Source organism: Solanum verrucosum, unplaced genomic scaffold, assembly GCF_900185275.1.
Source record: "Solanum verrucosum unplaced genomic scaffold, falcon-dt-bn FXZP01000230.1, whole genome shotgun sequence".
In the NCBI taxonomy this organism is placed as follows: Eukaryota; Viridiplantae; Streptophyta; class Magnoliopsida; order Solanales; family Solanaceae; genus Solanum; species Solanum verrucosum.
This window is the reverse complement of record NW_026019954.1, coordinates 788,149-811,088: the sequence shown is the minus strand read 5'-3', so window position 1 is coordinate 811,088 and position 22,940 is coordinate 788,149. Positions and strand designations below refer to the sequence as shown.

The 22,940-nt window shown below is 28.7% G+C and overlaps 2 protein-coding genes across 2 annotated transcripts in view; both read right to left on the bottom strand.

Moving 5' to 3' along the window:
* LOC125814277 (cyclin-D2-1-like) overlaps nt 1-22,940 on the bottom strand; it is a 211,034-nt gene that overhangs the window by 173,486 nt on the left and 14,608 nt on the right. The gene's annotated exons all lie outside the window — the stretch shown is intronic.
* Nucleotides 301-4,238, bottom strand: LOC125814276 (transcription factor bHLH143-like). The gene is made up of 4 exons (XM_049493744.1): nt 4,061-4,238; nt 2,784-3,532; nt 2,466-2,616; nt 301-2,367 (listed from the first exon to the last, which is right to left on the bottom strand). The coding sequence occupies exon 4, from the start codon at nt 2,348-2,350 to the stop codon at nt 1,265-1,267; it is 1,086 nt and encodes a 361-aa protein (XP_049349701.1). The 5' UTR covers nt 2,351-2,367; nt 2,466-2,616; nt 2,784-3,532; nt 4,061-4,238; the 3' UTR covers nt 301-1,264.

The following is a 22,940-nucleotide window of genomic DNA, read 5'->3' as shown; positions in this document are numbered from 1 at the left end:
ATGCATTGGGATCATGAAAGAGGAAAACGAATAACAATGACAATTATTATGTAAGAGGTTTTCTCTGATAACACTAGACTGTAAGGCACGAACTCAAAAGAAAACTTATAAGCTTCAATTCTGACTTTGTCTCTCGCGCATCAAGCGGATTTTTTAATCAATAATGGAAAAGGAGAATAGATGGAGAACCAAAAGAGGGGGGCCCTCGCATGCAGTTGGAAGTGTTGAAATTTCATCACCCAAATAATGCAAACATGTGGTCCCATTTCACCATTGCAATTAAATTACAAAGGAATCATATAAATCAAGAAAAAAATTAAACACATCACTTTCTATCACACTTTGAGGCAAAATGCGTGCATGCTACGTAAATACATAGGCATAAAGACAACAACAACACCAAACATAGTTAATAAATATTCTCACAACAAACAAAAAATAAACATCACAACATGATATTACTTGCACAAACTCACAATAGTACTACAATTTTTTTACACCACCAAGAAGCTCAAACTAGTCATGTGTCAAACATTAGCAGCAGCCAGATTTCTGAAGACATGATATGATATTCTCCACTCTTTTTGACAGGATTGGCTTGATGCACAAAAGGGTCAAGATCCATTGAGCACAACATATACCTGATGTAACTAAAAGAGAGACGCATCGCCATGCAATTGCTTGCCCCCGCCTTTAAGATAAGAAAAGGAAATGCCCAAGAGGGGTTAATATGACAGTCACAATGGAAAAAAAGAGCATGAAAGTGAGATTTGGGACCCAAATTTGCCACCAAGCGTGCACTAGAACATTTCCAGGGTCCTGCTGAGGTAACATTACACCTTATATCGTTCACACAGACAACGAACAATTATGTGGGCAAGCTAAACACATTTCCAAAGGGCAGAATCAACTTTTTTTCTCTTGGGGGTCAAGATATAAACTCATGATTTACCACCCTTTATGGAAGTATGACAAGAAGTTCCCTCCTTATCTAAAAAGAAGACATGACCACTGATTTTCAAAGCCATAGCCAATGGTTCCCAACAAGAATGATGGAATAAAGACTCTAAAAGGGATTCTCCAATCTGGTTTACTTTGTTTATGGTGTATTCTGATCAGCCACACATTGCCATACCACCATTTAAACTCTAATTCAGCTTTGTTTAATTTAAAACCTTTAATACGTACTTCCGACCAGCGAGAAGCTACAAGAAGAAATACCATTAGTAACTCAATAATATGATGACCAGTGGCAAGCCGAAGCTCAAAGAGAATCAAGTCCTAGGGACTTGGCTTTCATCTTCAGGGATCTCAAGTAATGGATTGCTTCATCAATAACAACCATCGAGTCTTTTCCTTTCCCTCCGGGGATTATTTCCTGCAAAATGCTTATTGTCTTGCGGATTTTGTCTTGTCTTTGCCTCTTTTTTCCAGATGGAGAATCTGGTGCTCCTGAATCTTGTTCGAGACCATTGCCACAACTGGATTGTGCATCATCCTCTAAGTCGGAGCATGTATAGGCTTTTGCAGAGGTTGCAGTATCCCTGAGCTCTGGTGCATTGAAGCTACCATCTAGTAGTTTATGCCTTTTAATCGGCCCAGCAGAACTAGCAACTTCTTCACCCCTTCCGTCAAACCACTCTCGCAGATCATGAGTGGTCATAGTACTAGGCGAGTGACCAGTGCTTGTTTCTTCATCATCCTCGGAATAATCATTATCATCATCAGAGTAGAGTAGGGCATTCAGTTCTTCGGTATCCTCATGCATTTCATTTTCGACATCATCTCTGTTGTTTTCTTCATAATATTCATCACTGAAGAAATGCCCAAATGGAGAAGTTTCATTCCTTTTGATATTATCTGGATCTTCCTTATAAAGGTCTGGGGCTTTTGGATTCAGAGAAGGTGGGCACTGAACATGAGTACCATTAGCAGAATTATAGATCAAAGTTGTCTGATCACCAGATTGATCAAACACAAGGAATCTCTTCTGCGCAGATGTGGTGCCTCCATTAGGATGTTTGTTACCTTCCAGATTTTCAAGTGCTCCAGGAGCAAACTTCTCTTTGGGTAAAGTGGTCGAAACAGGATTAAAGCCCTGATGAAACTGAGGCGAATAATACAACCAGTTGCAAGTTTCTGTTGGCCAGCTTGCATTCGACTCTGGCAGCCCAGGGAATGTGAAAAATGGAGAATTCCCATTCATAGGAACTTCATTTGACTGAGGAGTCATGTAAGTAGGAAAAGAATTCTGCTGCCCTATATCAAATCGCGGATAAGAAAAATTCAAATGGGCTAACTGCAGATCTGAATGTTGGTGATGGAATGAAGAGACCAAGTCTTTTTCCATTCAACCTTAACAATCACCTGAAGATCAGATAAAAGAACCCGAAAAACTTATCAGATGAATTCAAGCCAAAATTGATCTAGAAAACGGTAAAAAAAGTTAAGGTTACGAATCATACCAGTTTGAAACAACTGTGAAACTACGAATTGCTGATTATTTCTTGCACTCTTGCTAAATAAAGAAAAACTAAAAACTCCAGCTTAACTTGAACGCGGTAAAGAAAGATCGATCTACGTGACAGGTTTAAGCAAATGACGGAAGTATTCAGCCTGAAATACTCAAACAAAACAAAAAAGAAGGAAATTAGGTGTCTTCCAACAAGCAAAGGAAGAACAAGGCATCTCATCATGTAAAAAAGTTATTCGATTAGCAAGGATTCTAGAAGACAAAAAAGATAAAGAATCTTATTCAAGAATACCAAATGTCCATCACTGACCTGGCAATCTTGGAGAGGTTGAAAGCATGCTATTACTCTAACTATTATGGTGGCAGACCCATCAATTCCATTTTCATGTTTCAATGCCCGAAATCTCGTCTGACTAGCTGCTTGGCACACCATAACTACTTGTTCCCAACCCTTTTAACTCAATAAAACACCTCAATCTTCCAGCAAAACAATCAACTAACAAAAGAATTCCGAACAATCACAATCACCACAAACAAATTCTTCCAATAGAAATGACAGAGGAAAATCACTCCCAACAAAACAGAAAGATTGAATACTAAAGAAATATTCTCACAAAGACTCAGGATGAAAGAAACTGTAAGGCTGAATGCTAACTAACAAAGACGATTCTCACAAAGACTCAAGATGAAGGAAACTGTAAGGCTGAAGCTAACTAACAAAGACGATTCTCACCAAGACTAAGATGAAAGTGATTAAATCTTCAGCTAATCATACGAACGTAACAAGGTATGACGACGAAACGTGTAGATCCCATGGAAAGAGATTATAATGAATACTTGACTTCTAAGGTGAGAAAAAAATAACCAGTAATCTATCCAGAGGCTACAAAGAACTGATTTTTTTCGAAAAGGGTATTTTACAGAATCACACGGCAATACAAGTTCAAGGAGATAACTTTCCGATATACGTCAACAGATAAACTACACCACAGCATGCTGTTCTTTACTTTGCTCTATTGCCACAACTGTTTGTTCTTGTTCTTCACCAATCCTAAGCTCCTGGAATAAGATTTCCACAATCAACATCAGCTTTTAACATAAACACCAAATGAAAAAGAGAAATCTTATCAAAGAAGATTGATCACAGAGATAACAAATAAGGCGTGGGGTTTATGTATTATTATGCAAATTCATAAAGTCATTCTTTCTTATTATATTTTTTTCTTTTGCTGCTTTAGCTCAAAAGCCTTAGAATCACAGTCCTCTACAATTTAACTATTTTTCTGTTTCTTCCTAGCTTAACAAACACAGCATTACAGAAATTGAAGCTAAAAATCTCATAGCATAATAGTCAATCAATATCCTCTATATCTCAAAAAGTAAAAAAAGATAGTCTTTTTACTAGATCTCAGTGAAAACCCCATTCAAGAATGCCAAAAAATCTGAACTTTATAACCAAAAACACAATTTACCAACAGAAAACAAGAATACAAAGACACCCCATTTCATCAAAACTGATATACATCATGAATTAAAAGAGAAAGCAAAAAAATGAATCACAAAAAAGAATGAGAAACAGAGACTTACCACAGTAGTGAAAGTGCTTATTACCCTTAGAAACTCAAAATAATTGAAGAAATTGAATGAAGTAGTGAAGAAGATAGAGAGCTGAAAGTAAATTATTTAATTTTTTTTTGCTGTGTGTATATTGCAAGGGAGAGATAAGAAGAATGAATATAGTCAAAGATGAGGGGAGTGCACGGAGGGTGAGACTATATAGAACCGAAAAAAGAAAAAAAATCATCTTTTTTTTGTTGGGCAACAATTAATTGCTTCTTGTACGTGCTAAGCGCACGCTTGATTTTTGTGTACAATCATGGTGTGTATATTGATTACTACTCCGTCTCAAAATAAGTATTATTTCTTCTGTGACATGTTGAATAAGTAAGTGACGTATGAAATAATTGTTTTCAAGTATATCCTCGTAGAATTATTTCATCTTAATATTATTCGATCCTCCAGAAATATCTAATGACAGGAGTATCTTGCCTTATTATTTTTCTTAATTGACATGAAATGAGTTAAAGTGACACTTATTCTAAAACAAAAAGTTATTTATTCAAAATAAATTAAATATAGACATCAAATTTAATTTAAGGAGATCAAATACCTCCCTCCATACTTATAAAGTGAATATCATATTACTCTGAACAAAATTTGTAGATGTACACAAGATTTAATACATGCTAAGAAAAAAGTAAAAATTGAGATGTAGAAAATTTTGATTTCGTGGGAAAGCTTTGAGGATTGATTTGAACATGTGTGATACTCTTTGATTCTATGGTTCAAAGAGTTCTGATGATTTAAAAAGACGGAGTGAGGTGGGGGGGGGAGGGTCAATTTTTAATTTATCACTAAATACGCTTTATTTAAAATTTGAATTTAATAGAAAATAATTGTAATGGCTATCTATGTATTATTCCAGGAAATAACTTATTAGTGCGCACGCAAAAAAAAAAAGTATACTAATTTATTATGATTAAATATTAATTTGAGATAGAACCAAAAAAAAATCCCAATTACAATTATAGTATTATAAAGGGAAAAGGGTTCGAAATATATCTGAACTTTGACCAAAATTGTTGTAATAATTTCAAACCTTGTGCAGGACCTATTATCCCTGAACTATTTAATAGTGTATTTTAAAGATATATAAGTGTCCACATGAGTATCATAAATATTGCATAATTATAAATAGTATTTTGTCCACGTGGGCACTTATATATCTTTAAAATACACTATTAAACAGTGCAAGGGTAATAGGTTTTGTCCAACATTTGAAATTGTTACAGTAATTTCGATCAAAATTAGGATATATTTCAAACATTTTCCCTATTATAAAGGTGGTATAGATTCACTTGTCATGTCAATATTATCCATTTCAGCTCATCAAAATGCTACGCTCATATATAATTCAAATTAATTAATGAGAAAAATTGTATCTTTTTCTTTAAAAGAAAAAAAAAAGGCATAGTTAGAATATGCATGTTAAAGAAAAAATTAATATACATATTATAAAGAAAAAATAATGTTATCAGGTACTTAAAATTATTGTACAAAGAACAAATAAAACTTAATTAAACTGGTTAAGTTATGATCAGTTTTTTTAATTCATTTTCATTCAAGCGACTTTTAAACGAATCAATAACTCAATCATTTATTAACTTAACTCATTTTAATCAGCTAAAATTCAGTCTAACCGATTTATTTCTTATGATGAGTAGGGGTGGAGGGTGGGGGGTGGGGTGGACCCATGAGTGGTTGGGTCATGATTTCTCCGGCCAATTTTCCTCTCTATTTTTTCTTTGTGGGTTTGGGTTGGGTTTGTTGACCCGTATCAATATGGTTTGGTATTCTATATTTTCTCTATTTTATTTTATTTTTTCTCATGCCCTACTTCAAAAGAAAGAGAAAAAACATCATTTCTCTGTTATTGGTAAGAGCAATAACAATGAAAAGGACCAAGTTGATTTCTATTTTGATCTTTTATTTTTAGTAAGTAGTGATTCATTTTGGGAATTTCACTATTTTCTTTACTTTTAGTAACTTTCATGGGTTTTCACTTCATTCTAATGCAACACATATTTTTACATTTTTTTTTTACTTTTAATAAAGTTCCCCATACTCTTAATGTTCAACACACTTACTAATAGAATGTGGTTCATTTACATATTATTGACAATTATCCTACATTTCATGGTTTGCTTATTAAGCCAAAGAGTGATGATTTTCAAAATGTTCTTGGTGTTGAGATTGAATTTTATAGCATTAATCTTCTTTCTCTCTTTTTTTTTTCTCCATTAAATTTTTCTAAAAAGATAATTTTAGAAAAATAGAACCATGTTGGTTAATTTTCATTCTCTTCTTTCTAAACTCTTGAATTGCATTTGTTTGATGAGAGGAATCTCTCATCTTTATTCTTTGGGTGCGCACAAGGTAAAATTCGCTCCAGTATAATAGCGTGCAAATCACACAAGGAAAATAAACCACACCTAAACAAGTCCCGTGCGATAAGCTCGACTGAAAAAATATGCAGAAGATTTCGAACCAAAAACCCAATCCCGTTTAGAAGATCCTCTATTCAACAAACTCAGTCATCCTTACCGGTCTTGAATTACCCTTTTACTTTTAATAAAGTTTTCATACTCTCTAATGTTCTAAATAGTTTCTATTAGATTGTGCCTCATTCACATTTATGATTTGTTGCTTATTAAGCCAAAGAGTTATGGCTTTCAAATAGTAATTTACAACATTAATCTTCTATCCCTCTTTCTTTTTTTTCCATTAAAGTTTTCATAAAGAAATTTTATCCTTTTTTTTTTTCATGAAAATCTATTAATATAAAATTTTCAATATTCTCTCATTTTAATTAATATACAATTCCTTTCTTGGACCATATTTTGGGTAAATCTTAAGGTGGTCATTGGTCACGCCCTAATTATATCAACTCTAAGACCAAAACTTTTGAATTTTCAAAAAGGGAAAAGAAAATATAGAAGCACATAAAGGGGATGGTATCCTATGTGTTACAAGAACCACCCAATCATTTGAAGATTGACCATTCAAACCATGAATCGCACAAACTCTATATGGCCCCATCTAACCACCTATTGCTACTTCATACCAAAATTTACAACACACACACAATAAAAAGAATTTGTTTTTATATATATATCGACTGTATAGAGATTTTTTTGCGCTATCAACACAATTCATCATCAAAAAGTTTCTAATTATAATTTCATCAAAAATCTTTTCCGACAAGTGTATTTCATGATTCAAAAAATCAAATAATTCTATCAGTTTTAGCAGTCGAAAATAGGGAGATCTAGTAATTTACTGTATTTTTAAGTTTTCATATAATGTTTAATATAGACATAAATTTAACTTAACAGTAGTGGTGGAACTACATATATTCAATTCATTAGAAAATTACATTATTTAATAGGGAGATCTAGTAATTTACTGTATTTTTAAGTTAACATATAATGTTTAATATAGACATAAATTTAACTTAACGGTAGTGGTGGAACTACATATATTCAATTCATTAGAAAATTACATTATTTAGTTAGGCAAGAGAAAAAAATCATTTTTACTTATATAGTAATATATTATAACTTCCCTCCACACCAACAAAGGTTATGGTGAAGTGGTAAGTACTCCTTCATCCTTAACCAAGAGGTCACGGATTCGAGTCCTCTCGAGTACGGAGTCACCTTGTTAGGGAGCACTTTATCCTCAATGTGGGACTTCTTGGCTCTGCTTTTTAAAAAGTATACGATCTATTAAATTTTAAAATTTCTTAATAAAAAATCTAACATCATCATTATTTGACACATATGAAAAATTCTATACATTATCGATGGCACATAAAGTCTATCAAAAACAATTTTATTATCTTCACAATATATGAGAAGATTTTCCTATATATTGTTCTCTTCAGATTCCACTCGTGAAATTACAATGCAGAAAACATAAAACCTTTAAAAGAAAATGGATGTAGTCACTGTTTATCCAATTAGATATGGACTTTACTTTGAGAGTTCAAACAATCAATAACTCTACTTTAAGACTGAGGTTAAAAGGCATGAAGATGAGAAAAAAGAGAGAAGAGAATGGGTGAAAATATGGCCTACTAAAGAGTACAATATTACTTTTCATTGATGTGATTTATGGCTTTATTTGAACCATCAAGAGAGCCATGAGCCATCAATGGGGTACCCCCAAAAACAGGGATAAAGACTCCCTTTTTATATCATAAAAATTATAAAAGAAACAACTTTATTCTAGCACACTAATGCACTTTGCACAACCAAGTATTTAATCAATACTGATATTCTTCACTTTACTCTTTATTAACTTTTTATTATCCCTTATTTCCCCCATTTCTTTTACTAGTACTTTTTGTTTTTGAAATATTCAAGTGGTGAAATACATGATTATAGGATATAACTGTACTTTTTTCATTTTATTTTTCGATATATTTAATTTAGATCTTGACTAATTTGAATTCTTATCAGAAAATCTCAAATTGGAGGTAAAATGCTCTTTATCAAAGACAACTACATATCAAGAATTTAGTCAAGAGATCATGATTAAAAATAGATAAATAATTATCATGCACACACAATCTTTGGCAGTTATATTTGAATGTTTTTTTTTTTGCCAATATAGTTCTTTTCTACAATATTTTCACTATAGTTTTTTATTCTTGTATTTATTAGACTTATTTTTCATAATATTTTTCTTAAGTCGGGGTCTATTGGGAATAATCTCTCTACTCACACAAGATAAGAGTAAGGTCCGGATGTCTGCCTTCTTTACACTTCACTTATGAGATTTCACTGAGTATGTTATTGTTAATTAGTATGCAGCAATATATGATTTAACATTCACTATATATAAACCTTTGACTAGCTAGTTGGTTTCTATTATTGTGAAACACATTTCATCAGTTCCCTATGTATCAGCTTGATCAAATTTCTTCTTTAATATTTCAGTTCTAAACAATTAATGACAACAAAATTTGCATCAACATCACTTAATTTTTTTTTTAATTCTAGGTACATCACCCAATTATGGTGGCATAACATACAATAATATTAATTAAAATTGTCCTTATGTAAAATTCTAGAACTAAAATTATATTTGTCACTTGCTTAGAGCATAATAATTAATTTGTATGTGAAGCGAATATATTCTTTTTTGATTGATTTTTTTTTATTTTCTAATACTTATTTTATTTCATTTAGCTTAGCTCATATTTATTAACATTCTGATTAATTAATTTGATTAGGTGATTAATTGATAACGACAGTCAAATCCTCAACCGATCGGTTCTTTGACTATTGCTCTAATTATACCTAAAATTAATCTTAATTACTCAATACATGACGTACATATAATACCCCATCTAATTATTTTCTTCTCCAAATAATCGGATTTGGTAATTAATTATGAGAATACTGCTTACTAAACCAAACCTTGATTAATTAATTAATTAAATTATTAAATTAATGAAAGAAATAAAAGTGGATGTACTATATATTAATTAGTGCCTAATGAGGCATGGTTAGACAGGGAAAAAAAAGAAAATAATTAAATAATGTCAAGACCATGATTTAATCACCTGAAACAAATCTTGTGTACAGATGAGAAGATCCATTGAAACCAATTATTTATAAAAACCAAAGAGAAAAATTATGGATAACAACAGATGGATAAATTGATAAATCAAATGCCCTATTGCTTGGAGTGGAGGGAACAATAATCACACGCCCAATCAAGTTCATTTCATCTTCTCTTTTCGTGACGCACAAATACATATTCAAAATTTAAATTTTTTAGGCTTGAGATATTGTTAAATTTATATATGTTTAATAGATTTTTTAATTCATATATATGTGATCTGTCTAAGTTGAAGTTATTGAGTTCGGCTGAATTTGTAATTGGTATTGTTAATTTGTCTCTGCTTATTACAAAAAAAAAACGTGAAATTAATAGACTATATTTTTATGTAATAAATAATTGTAAATGAGATGTAAAGTAAAGGATTCCCTAAGTCACGTCTTCACCCTAATTTAATTATCCTCCATACCACTATACCAGCTTTAGTAATCTTTTTGTCCAACAATCAGTAATTAAATTAATATATTTTTCTTTCTATTTTGAACAATATATTATTATGATTATCTTTCATGTGTTAGTATGGAAAATCTTAACGTAATTGATAAAACTATTATTATGTAATGAGGAGGTCATAAATTTGAACAATCAAAACAATCACTTATAAAAATGATAAGAAAATATTGTATATAATAGATCATTGTGATTTGACTTTTTTACGAACTCTGCATATAGCAAGAACTTAACGTACCGTGCTAACCCACTATAATGTGATACGCGTCAAGAAGTAACTACTCAAGATTGGTGGATGTGGATTGACCAGTTAATTTGAAGTCATAATTTTTAGGAAATTTCTTGACTTTAGTAGCTTAACCACCCACCATTAGATATGATCTTGGTGTATTTTTTAATTTATTGTTTTTTTTATAAAAAAAAAAAAACAGAAACAAGAAACTAATTTATATGTATATTTCAGTAATTTTATTCTACAAGATCACTCTTTTTACGTACCCCTAAGAAATTACAATGAAAATATGAATCCATATTAAAGTGATCGATGATAACGTAACTAATAACGCTTCCACTCGAGTGAGATGACACATTTTACAATCTTTATTTTAAATCGTCCAAGAAATTTGGAATAATAATGTTCTCCTATACACATTTTATTTATTCGGTCATATAAAAAATATAATTATTAAAGATCTCTTTGAGTCTGACTCGAATCTCAATTTTCAACTCGATAAATATTTTAGGTCTAGGAATGAGGGAGATGTAACATGCTTAGTTTATTTTACAGAACTGTAGATTTATCTCAAAACAAACAAAAAAAAAGAGGTAAAATGAAGCACACATGTGGGCATTAATGTTCAATAATCTTTTATGTCATGATCAAATTGTCAATTTATATATACGTTGGCACCTCAATAACTCATAATAAAAGATTTCATGGGTTTTTCCATAGTGCTAATTTATGTCTTAGTAGTGAAGGATTTCACTCTTCGTCATTAATGCTGCAACAATTTTGCTTTTGAGTTCATAATTTTCAACATTTCTAGCTGGTAATTTTGACATTTGTACTGCTTTGAGGAAACTAGTAAAAATATTTTGAGTAATTTTTTCCTTTGGATATTTAACTTTTTATGTATTTACTATAATAACAATAATATATTCAATGTTATCTTACTAGGAGTATATGAAGAAGGTGATATGTACGAAATCTTACATTTATCTTATAAAGGTAGAGTTAACTTTTATAAACTAATAATATAAAAAAAATATATTGAATCACTAAAACGTCCCCTACAAGTAAATTGTCGGTAATAAGTAAAAGAATTACTACTAAAAAATCGATAATTTTATGGAACCCGTGGAAATTTGGTTCTTATGTTACACTTCTAACGGAAAAACTCTCTACTAACGCATGAGGTAAATTTAAATAAAACGTCAGTCAGAAATTAATAATGATCTGATAATAAATAAATTTTGTATATGACAAACGATATGGCATAAATATGTTAAATTATATTAATTACGTGAAAAAATACCTTACACTATTGATACTTATAAATAAATAAATTAATTAGAAATGCCGTATGGAGAGAGCATTAAGAAGATAAAATGTGATTTAAAGATAATAAGTGGGGCATGAGACCCCATATATGGAGCCAATTTGGTTTGTGGATTCTCCAACAATAACATCCACGCTTGGAAAGCTAAACTAACCCCCCCCCCCCCTCTACCCTATCCCCCACTATAAACAATACTTTTATAAAAAAAAATATGTTTTTTTTTAAAATTTCTATTCGATATCATTTATTTAAATTAAAGTACGATTAAATTTGAATTCAAACATTACATGATGTATTTTTTAAAATAACGTGATTTTTTCATTGTACGAGTATTCAAATTTTGAAACCTCTGATTAAGGATGTTAACTGATATTATTATCTACAAAGTACAAATTCCACCCAATACAAAAAAGTGCAGCGCAAAAGGAGGAAGTCTCTTCCATGCTTCACATTACCCACTTTTCCTCCTTAATATAGATTTTATTTATTTATTAATTTATATTAATACCCACTATCTTAGACTTTTATCACCCCACCCCATTACTAGCTTAGACAGCTATGTGTATTTTTATGTTTTTATTTTTTTTTATTAAAAAAAAGGTACAAAAAAAAAAACCAAAAAAAATGTCACCATTAGTAAGTGTCAACCACTTCTTTATACCTAAGCTAATTTACCTATAGCTAGTGCTAATTTACCTAATGAAGCTAGCTAATGAGACATTAATATTGATTATTTTTTATAATTAAGATGTGTTAGGTTTGAATTTCCATCATCACACACGTGTTGTACAACTTGTTTAAGACGCCATATATACATATATAAGCTATTGATTGAAAAGTAGATATAAAATAATTTTCTTTAATTATTTCTACTTCTCTTTGCCATTTTTTCAAGGTATGTATATATCAATTATACTCTACTCACACGTAGATGCACTCATGTGGGTGAAAAAGAAAGGAAGGTAATTACAAGAGTTATGAAAACATCATAATACCCCTTAAGAAATATTTTACTTTACGTTATCAGATCACTCGAAAAATATCTATAAATAATTAAGTTTTTATATTACGGATACATTAAATATAATTTAATGTTATAAAAAATTACATTAACAATGTATATATATTTTATAACTCATTTTGGAAATATATAGCTAGCTAGGGTTTTGCATGTTTGTTTTCTTAGGATGACAAGAAAATAGGAACTTTCTTATTATGGTATTTCCAACATGTGATGTTCAAGTCTTTAATAGGATATGCATATTAATAATATTATTATGTGTATAGTGTTTTATGTGTGGTACTTGATATTATTTTACTTTCCACAATGAGAAAAAAGAGAAAGAAAAGAGTAAGATGCAATGCAAGTACCATTAAGGAAACATACAAGGATTCTAACTTAAAGGAAACATACAAGGATTCTAACTTAAAAAGTTTGCTCCATTCAGAATTTAAAGTTTATGATTTCTATAGTATTCTCAAATTAATTTATAATGATAATAAAGTACTTTATAATTAAATATTCATAATATATTAAAGAAACATTTACTACATATGCATAATACGTGTAAAAATTATTAAGTTTCCAAGAATCTTAATCTGAAGAGCTGAATCCGCCCCTGTTCTAACTAATGAATGAAAGAGATATGATGGAAATGGAAAAATAAATTAATCTAGTTTTGCTTGTGTCAACCCAACTATATATATACATTATGGGTTCAATACTTCAATCAGATAGTATTTAGGTGGAAAATAAAGCAATGCCACTATTTTCCACTAAAAGTCAATTTGTGTAGTGTTTCTCATGTTGTGCTTCCTCACATTGACAAAAAGAATTTTAAAAAATTAATAGGAGTATATGAAAGTTGAATGAAATATTGGTTTTCATCACATGGCATGCAAATACATTTGCATGCCTTGTCCATTTTGAGAACGTGCTTGCATTTGGACTTTTGTAATTTCCATGTAGACTTGCACCACAGTTAACTTGTATTCTAGAAGAGCAAGATAGAGATATGTTATGTACATATGGACTTCTTCATCACACACCATATTAAACTTGTGTTAAACATATTTCACTTAGACATTCTCAAATTACACTCAATTGATTCAACACTTAAACTCTTATTAGGCATTTGGAGATGTGCTTTCATCTCTTAATTTGAAATCATAAGATGAAATCAGTATTTGGATATGCAATTTCAAATACAAAAAATCGCCCTTAATTTTATATTATGTAAAACAAAAAAGATAGAAAGAGAAGAAGAAGACCATCATTTTATATCTACATGTTTTTTTTTGTCAAGAATACAAAAGGAGTGATGAAATATTCATCGAATATAAACATGATGATATAACAACTAATGATATTGACTAACAAATGGGATCCATAAATAATGTATACTACAACTGAGGTTCAATTTTAATTTTTTATTGAACTAAAGTTCGATCAATAAATATTGTAATTTTTTTTAGAATAATAACTTTGTGGTAGTGTATTATACTTTTGTTTATTTGGTAAGATTGATTGAACTTCAACTCCATCTCACATAATTGCATATCATGATTTCAATAAGGTATTTCAATTAAACATTTTCGATTCAAATTTTAATTGATCAACCAAATGTATAACTTATTATTTTCTTAAAAGGTGTGCAAAATCTATTGAATAAGTAAAAGGGAAAGTCCTCCTAGTTCTCCCGTAATTGAATTCCCGTGACCAAAAAAATTCTTAAATCGAATGGAATTCCAACTCAACACCTAAACAGTAAGATGAAAATTGTAAGCTATGTTCGGAGGGTGGGATATATAGTTATTGTTTATCGTTGGACTCTATGATAAAATCAGTCGAAAAAATCTGAAAGACGGTGATTTACCCTGCGACGGATGTACGAACGCATCGGAGTATTAAATTAAAAAATGAAGGCTCTATAGAAAGGAACCCCATCGTGTGTGTCCATTAATTTGTCAAGTAATTATGGGAAAAAAAGTATTAAATAAAAATATCACTTATTAACACGCTTCCACTAATTAAAACTAATCACTACAATTGGTTTATAAGTCCAACAAACTTTTGGATTAGACATCATATTTTTTGAGTCATTTTTCAACCTTTTTAACATTAGGTGTTGAACATGGTTTAGTTTTCACATAGTTTTATTGGGTAGTAAATAAAATAAGTCAATATGTAGGTGTTAAGTAATTATGTTTTAATTTGAAAAATGAAGTGACAATAGCTATAAAGAAATTAATGAAATCACATTTCTTACAAAATAATAATGAGATGTTGTTGAAGTGACATCAATACTTTAATTTGATGTTTAACTAAAAGACCATCTCCAATCCATCTCTATTTTACTCTTTATTTTCTATATTTAGAGAGTAAAATAGAGAATGGGTTCTCCAATCACTCTTTATTTCACTTTCTATTCTTCAATTATAGAGAGTTGAATAGTAGTTCTCCAAATTTGGAGAACTACTATTCACCTCTCTATATTTTACTTTTTGATTATTATAATATTATTTCTACTATATTACTAATTGAGTCTTTATCATTTGTAATTATTTTCTAATATAATATAACATTTAAAATATATTATTAACAAGTTACTACTTCCGTCCAAATTAATAATTTTTCTATTTTATTTTTTAAAAAAAATGGTCACTTTAAATATGTAATTTAAAGTTATTTAATATTATTTATATTATATAAGATTATTAATTAAGTCTCTAATATTTTCAATTATTTTCTAAGTAATGTAATATCTAAAACATATTATTGATAAGTATACTACTTCCATCCCGAATTAACAAGTATTCTAATTTAATTTGTAATTGTTTTTTTTTTGTCATTTTAAATATGTAATTTAGATTATAATTATTTTTCATTATGAAGTATGCACAAAATTTACATGATAATTCATACAATCTACTTTTATGTTTTAGTAATAAATTATTAAACTACACTTTTTAGAGAGCATGAAAATATTTGATGCAATAGTTCAAAATGAAATAGGGGAAGTAAATTAGTACACAAAATCATTGGATACAAGATGAAATTGTTAATTTAAACAATTTTTAGCTACACATAAAAAATAAGGACAAAAAATGTTCATTTTGAACTCCGTAATACATTAACTTTATGAGAGTAACAGTCTTGAAAGTTGAGTATTTATGTAAAATTTAAAATAAATTTTACGATAATACAATATTTATTATGCAATTATATTTCATCAATGATTTCACTTTTATTTGAATTGTTCGTTAATATGTATTATATATAATATTTATTGCAATATTTATGCTATTTAGAAATTTAGAATAAAATATAATTTTATATTAAATGAAGAATTTGAAATAAAATAAAATTTTGTATTACATAAAGATTACAGAGTAATTATTTGCAAAAAGAAGAAATGATTTATATTACTATGAAATAAGAAAATAAGAATGAAATATAAATAATAATATAATATTGAGGAGAGAAAAGAAGATTTTGTATAGAGAGTAAAATAGAGAATTGAGTTGGAGTTGGTTGTCTGAAAAAATAAAAAACTTTATATTTGAAGAGTAAAATAGAGGATAGGGTTAGAGATTCCCAAGGTTGAGGAAAGGTGCACTATGTAAAGCAATCGAGTTTGTCATGACGTTAGGTAAGAGTAATTACAAAAAAAATCAAGATTAGGAACATTAATATTGGAAATCACGATAATATTAGTAGATCGGTTGCTTTCGTTGATTACACATGAATATTAGTTAACTTGTTGGTAAGGATTTGATTTTCAACATTGTAATTTCCTACCCCATTTACCATTTCCGTACCCCGATTTTATTTTATTTTATTTTTAAAAAATATATATTGAAACTCACGAGAAAAGTTAGAATTATAGATGAAGGAGGCTCCAAATTTAAAAAAAAAAATTAATTGACTTGAAAGAAGTGATCAGCTTATTAGTCAAAGCTTTGTAGGTCTAAATCAACGTATACATATTTTTATACATGTTAAATGGGAATAAAACTTTTCAAATAATTAAAATTATTAGAGGAAACTACCTTCAGTACACTCGGTTTCAAATATTAGTCGTTTTGATAAATTGTATTTGTTAAAATATTTTACCTTTAAAAGTTCAAAAAACTATATTTATTAGTACTTTTTTGGGGGTCCAAATTCACTTTACTATTTCCAGAAAATGAGATATTCAAAAGAGAGATAAAAGAAAGTTTTGATAAATATTTTTATGATTAAATCTATTAAATATATATAAGTGGAGGGATACACAAATGATATGGATCAGAAGTAACAAAATTAATCTGCTACCGCAGTGAAGCGGTATATTTTGTATATTAATATTTTTATATGACAAAAGGAAATTCGCAGTCATTATTTTTTGAGTGTGCATAATGTAAAACTCTCATCTTTTATGCGATAGCTTACAAATCATACATGAAAGATAATCTGCACTAGACAAGCCTGATACGACGAACTTGACAATAATTTTTGGCACAATGGGATTTTGTTAGTCATATAATTAAAGTACTTTATTTTTCAACACTCATAAATCAGGTTCAATTCCTCAATCATAAAATTTGAAAATTTATGGATCTCCATCATTCAGTTACAGATTCATGCATAAGCTAGCTGTTTTAATTAATGATTTTGTCACATCAGTTTTTCTCAAATATAACTTCAGAATTCAAACATAGCGGAAACTTTATTGTAAATTAAAATATGATACAAATATGCATGTGATTTTTGTGTTAACCAAGTATGTAAAACCTATACGTCACGTAGGACACAAAATTGTCATGTAATGTAGGATGAATGTGTTTATTTATTTAATTTTATACAAGTTTAAGTGCCTACTTGTGCACACCCAAAATTAAGGGTCATAGTTGTCAGCTGACGTCATGTTTTATGTATTGTGCTAAATAAAAACAAAGTTCCATATTGTGTATATCCCTCGATGCGTGCATAACATGATGTCTCTTCGGAAGCATGCCCATAAAATACCTCTTATATAGCCTTATAAACTGACTCAGATTCAAAATTTAAAATTTATAATAGATTTAATTTTTAAAGTTTATATATTAAATTTATTGTGTTTTTTAAGTTATGAATTCAGATTTATTAATTATTATTATTTTTAGTAATTTCCTACGTATAAATTTACATTTCACATTAAAGTACTATGCGTATGCTGCATCCACTCCCACTCTTATCTCCTTGCATAACTAATACTTCACATCTGAAACATCAACGACATATAAACACACAAGGATTTATATCAAGTAAATCAAAATTCAAGAATATGGATGAGTTTAATAATTTGTCTTTTAGGTCTACACAAAAAAAATAAGATATTTTTCTTAATTCAACTTTAAAAGCTAGTTTACCCGATATTAACCATTATTTAATAAGATCATGAAAGAAAACAACAAGCTCATTTCCTCGCTCTAACATATTTAAATACTGTGGCATTTGATTAATTAAGAATTAAAGTACAAAATAAACAAAGAAAAATAAGAAGAAGAATCTTGATACCGACCACAGGATCTTAAGTACCTGAAATTTGCAGTAAACACACACAAAAAAATATATTTGTCTCTATAATTTGTTCAGTAAGTCCTAGTCTTTTATTTATTTATTATATTATTATTCTAATGCCCCTGTCTTTTTTATATTATAATTGACAAGAAAAAAATTAAAAAATTAAATGTGAGGTGATTCTAATGTGAATATCAAATAGAGTGAAAAACTAAAAATTAAAAAATTAAAAAAATTGATGAGATTCTGGCGTGCAAGAATTTCATTACACAAAAAGCAAAGTCAACAGTAAAACTTAATAATATCATTTTTGATTGGTCTTGTCCAATTGTTTTATTAATATTTATACCCTTGATGGTTCACACTAATTATTTCTTTTCTTGACATGACAACACATTTTTATTTATTCCTTTTTTGTTAGAAACATGTCAAATATTCAAACAGTAGAATAATATCATCTCAAAATATGTTGGGGTCAGGTAATCTGGTCTTATTTCAAAATTTAAAAAATGTCACATTTATAAATAATCATACAATATATATCTCTTTTGTGATTCGTAGTGTAGTTTTTGTATTTTTATAATATGGGATATATATAACTTAAATGTATGATAAAAACTTATTCGTAAACAATATTTGCCCAAAACAATTTTTGCATGGTATATGTTTGCACATTCTAGCATTTAATCATATGATCAATTTATATGCATTCTCGCCTCATTTTAGTCATGAGCTAAATAAGTTAGTTAACATGATATAAACATACTGTTCTAATAAGTATATATATGGTAAATATATACTTATTTGAATCAGGTATATTAATAATAATATACACAATGTAATTTAGCAATAAAGCAGAAAGCGATTATGCCAATATTATTTCAACTTACTTTGATTAGGTATTTCATAAAATGAAAATATGTATTAGTTAATGGGATAAGACAAAAGTATCCCCTAGACTATGACCGAAATTCTAGAGATATACCTTAACTAAACTAAAGTTCTATTAACCCTGAACTCGTTTTTTTTTGTAATTTTGAACCCCTTTTGGCTTACGTGACATACTCCGTGACTCCACTTAGTAGAGGTGCGTGGGAGATGTTTGGAGGCCACGTAAGCCAAAAAGATGTACAAAATTACAAAAAAAAAAAAGGTTTGGGGCTAATAGGACCTTAGTTTAATTAATTCTAGGGGTACTTGTGCCTTATCCCTTAATAAATTGGCAAAAATCTTATGTGTAAACAAATATTATATATTTAAACATCCGATGCAAATAAATTCATATAGATATATATTACTTCAAATTAGTTGAAGTTTACAAATGTTCTAAAAACAAATAAGTACTCTACACTAAGAGCCCGTTTGAATTGCCTAAAAAAGAAATTTTTAAGTAAAAAATAAAAGGTCAAACTAAAATGACTTTTAAGTCAAAAGATAAAAAGTAGGAGGAAGCCTACTTTTGATTTTTACTTATTTTTTGTCAAACAATTTCTAACTTATTTAAAGTCATTTTTTTTTTAAATTTTAAGTTGTTTTTATTTATGTCAAATAATATTAGAAGTTAAAAAGTGACTTAAAATAGGTTTGACCAACTTTTAAGCCAACCATAGTTCAAATATCCCGCTAACGCAGTTTCCTATGAAAATAAAATAAAATTAAAACCTATTTATATCAAAAATATATATTTTATTTTACTTGTCAAATTTAATAAATCAAAGGAGCTTTTTTCCCTATATTAATAAAATAGTAATAATCAAATTAAAAGTTTCAAAATATAATTAATACATACCTTTAATTAATATTTCTTAAGCAATATGTCAGTATTAAAAAGAATGAAATATTAAATCAAGGTACTATGCAAAAGTCATGCGGATTTTAAGGTGGCACCACCGTGTGTCAATTATAAAATTTGTTTACTACTTTTATAAGTCCATACATATAATCATAAAAAAACATGTCTCCACTAATAATTTCTAAAGTGTAGTAAAGTTTAATTGGAGTTTGGATATTGGATATGACATCTTATTCTTTCATCATAAGTTTGAACATGGTTTAGTTTTTTGTTGGAAAAATAAAAGTCACGGACCAACACCTAATTACTGTTATGTAATTATGTTTTCATTTGAAAAAAAAAAATGAATACACAAATTAAAGCACATTCTTACACAAGAATAATTACAAGTGGGATTGCTACTTTTGTGGTTAAGTTGATCCTGGAGGTTCATATAGCTGAATTTAATTATGACAATGAATAATCATATTTACTAATGATGTTATGAGTATACTTACTATTTACAAAATTAATTAAGATGTGCGAAAGCTAGCTAGACACCAGAGTTATTAAAAAGTAAATTCAATTTTAAAAGGTTCAATAATAGATCAGTATCCTATGACCCTATTATAGTATTAAGTCCAATATGGAATAACACTGCATAAAGAACAAGCTAGCCTCAATCTTTGTTAACCGCTGAAAGTTGCACATTCTAAGAAGTAAAATATTACATAAATTGAAGTTATTAATTGTTATGACCTACCTTAAAATTTTAAAAGTTAAAATCGAAAAAGTCAAATTATCCGTCCATACCTTAATCCAAAACTAAACTTAAAAAATCCAATCCAATTTAAACTTAAATGAATTTGATTTGAATCATAGTATATTCAATTCAAATCAAAATTGTCATATCTAATTTGAACGGTCACCTTTGCTTACTGCATAGTCAACTAAAAACTACTCGAAGGCAAAGGAAAGAAAGAAAAGAATCTGATAAGTATTTCTTTATTCTTAATCAAAGGTTTTCAGTTTGAGTTTATCTGGATACGAAATCGTTTTTATGAAGAAGCAGTTTATTCTTAATACATGACTTTCTGCAAATTCAAATTTAGTCGGTAAGTCGATTCTTTTTTCTAGGGGCAAGAAGAGACTACACAATCTTTTCTTTGTTAAATTTGATCGACTTAAAAGACAATAAAATCTAAGTTAGTCAAAGCTTTGTAAGTCTAAAACAACATAAAACTATTTGATATTATTTTAACAACGTGTACAAATAGAGACAAACTTATATCACTTAAAATAATTCCAAGTTGGCGATATAAATTAATTAATCGGCAGCCCTAATATATTGCAAAAGTCACGGCCGACACTTAATGCATTGGCCTTTTCAAATAAGTTCAAATTTTAATTTTAACTTTAGTTTTTTTCACGTTCACTTAAAAAAAATTCTAATTTACCAAATTAACTTTAGTTATTAGAGATTATTTGATATTTAAACATAATTAAAAAGAATTGTACCATTAATATAAATAATATGATTATGAATGATAGTTAATTTTAAAATTTTAAATTAATAATTATTTTAAGTTAAAACGACAGTTAAAAAAAGAACCGTGTGTACCGTGGAACTTAGAACGATGAAACCCACGCGAGAAACATCAGCCGCAATTGACAGCGGGAAAGCATTGCCTTTACCCAACTTTTATATTAAGAAAAAATAAATTTATGTGCATTTAATGATACTTTATATTTAATCGGAATAAAATAACTTTATAATAGGACTCTAATTTGGTAATATGGAAATAATAAATAAACTGCTCCTGAACATATTAAGAAAATTATGGGGTTTTTTTACCGACGTAAAATATAAAAATACGGATCAACTTATTTATTTAAATTTATATATTAAATGAAATCATAATTCAGAGTTTCAAATCCTACTGAAAAAATTGGAAGATGAATTTGAAGTTAAAATTTGGTGTATATTTCTTATACAAATACTAATTTAGAATCAAAACTTTATATCTTATGGCTAAACACCAACTTGAAAAACCTTTTTGACCTATTTTAAAGGTTCAAATGTAGATATGGAAGTACTATTTTTTATCTTTATTTGTTCACTATATTATTTTGGAATGTCGATTAATATTTATCAATTTATAAAATCAATGAATAACTTATTATATTATATATTATTTTACATTAATTATTAAATATTATTCATTTTTCAATATTTAGACGACTTACATTAAATAAAAGTGATTTGATAAAATTATCCCTATTATTTAGTGCTTTTCAATTTCTATGTCAAACCAATAGTAACTATTATAGTATTGAAATTGGTGCCTGCGTAAATAAAATTTTGTACGAACGTAGGCAATAAATAAGTGCAAATAAAAATGTCTCTTTTTTTGTAGTTTTTCGAAGCATTGCGCATGGTCAACTCTTTGTCTTGTTACTTGTTGCACTTACAAAGCCCACGACCTTTATTCACTTATCTGCACTACCTTTTCCCAATGATATTACCAACATGTAAAATAATGAGCATTATGATCCGATTAAATTCATATTTGTATGTCATATAATTCATTTATATGAGCAAAAATTTTAAAGAATTCAAATTCCTTAGACTTTTGATTAAAAAAGAAGAGAATTTAACTATCTCACCACAACTCATGTTGATCATGTAGAAATAGTTGAGATTTTTCTGTGGTCAAGAACTCAAGTTTGGAATTAGAAAACGTTTTCATCCGAAGCACTTTACCATTATAATGAGTTTATCTAATACAAATCTAAATTAATTCAGATATGGACTTTAAGTACCAAATATAAGCTCCCTACCACCTATTCCAAAACTTTAGTTCAATGCAACTTTGACAAGCCCAAAAATAT

Coding starts and splice junctions, on each gene's coding strand:
- LOC125814276 (XM_049493744.1), bottom strand. CDS start 2,350: ATGGAAAAAGACTTGGTCTCTTCATTCCATCACCAACATTCAGATCTG.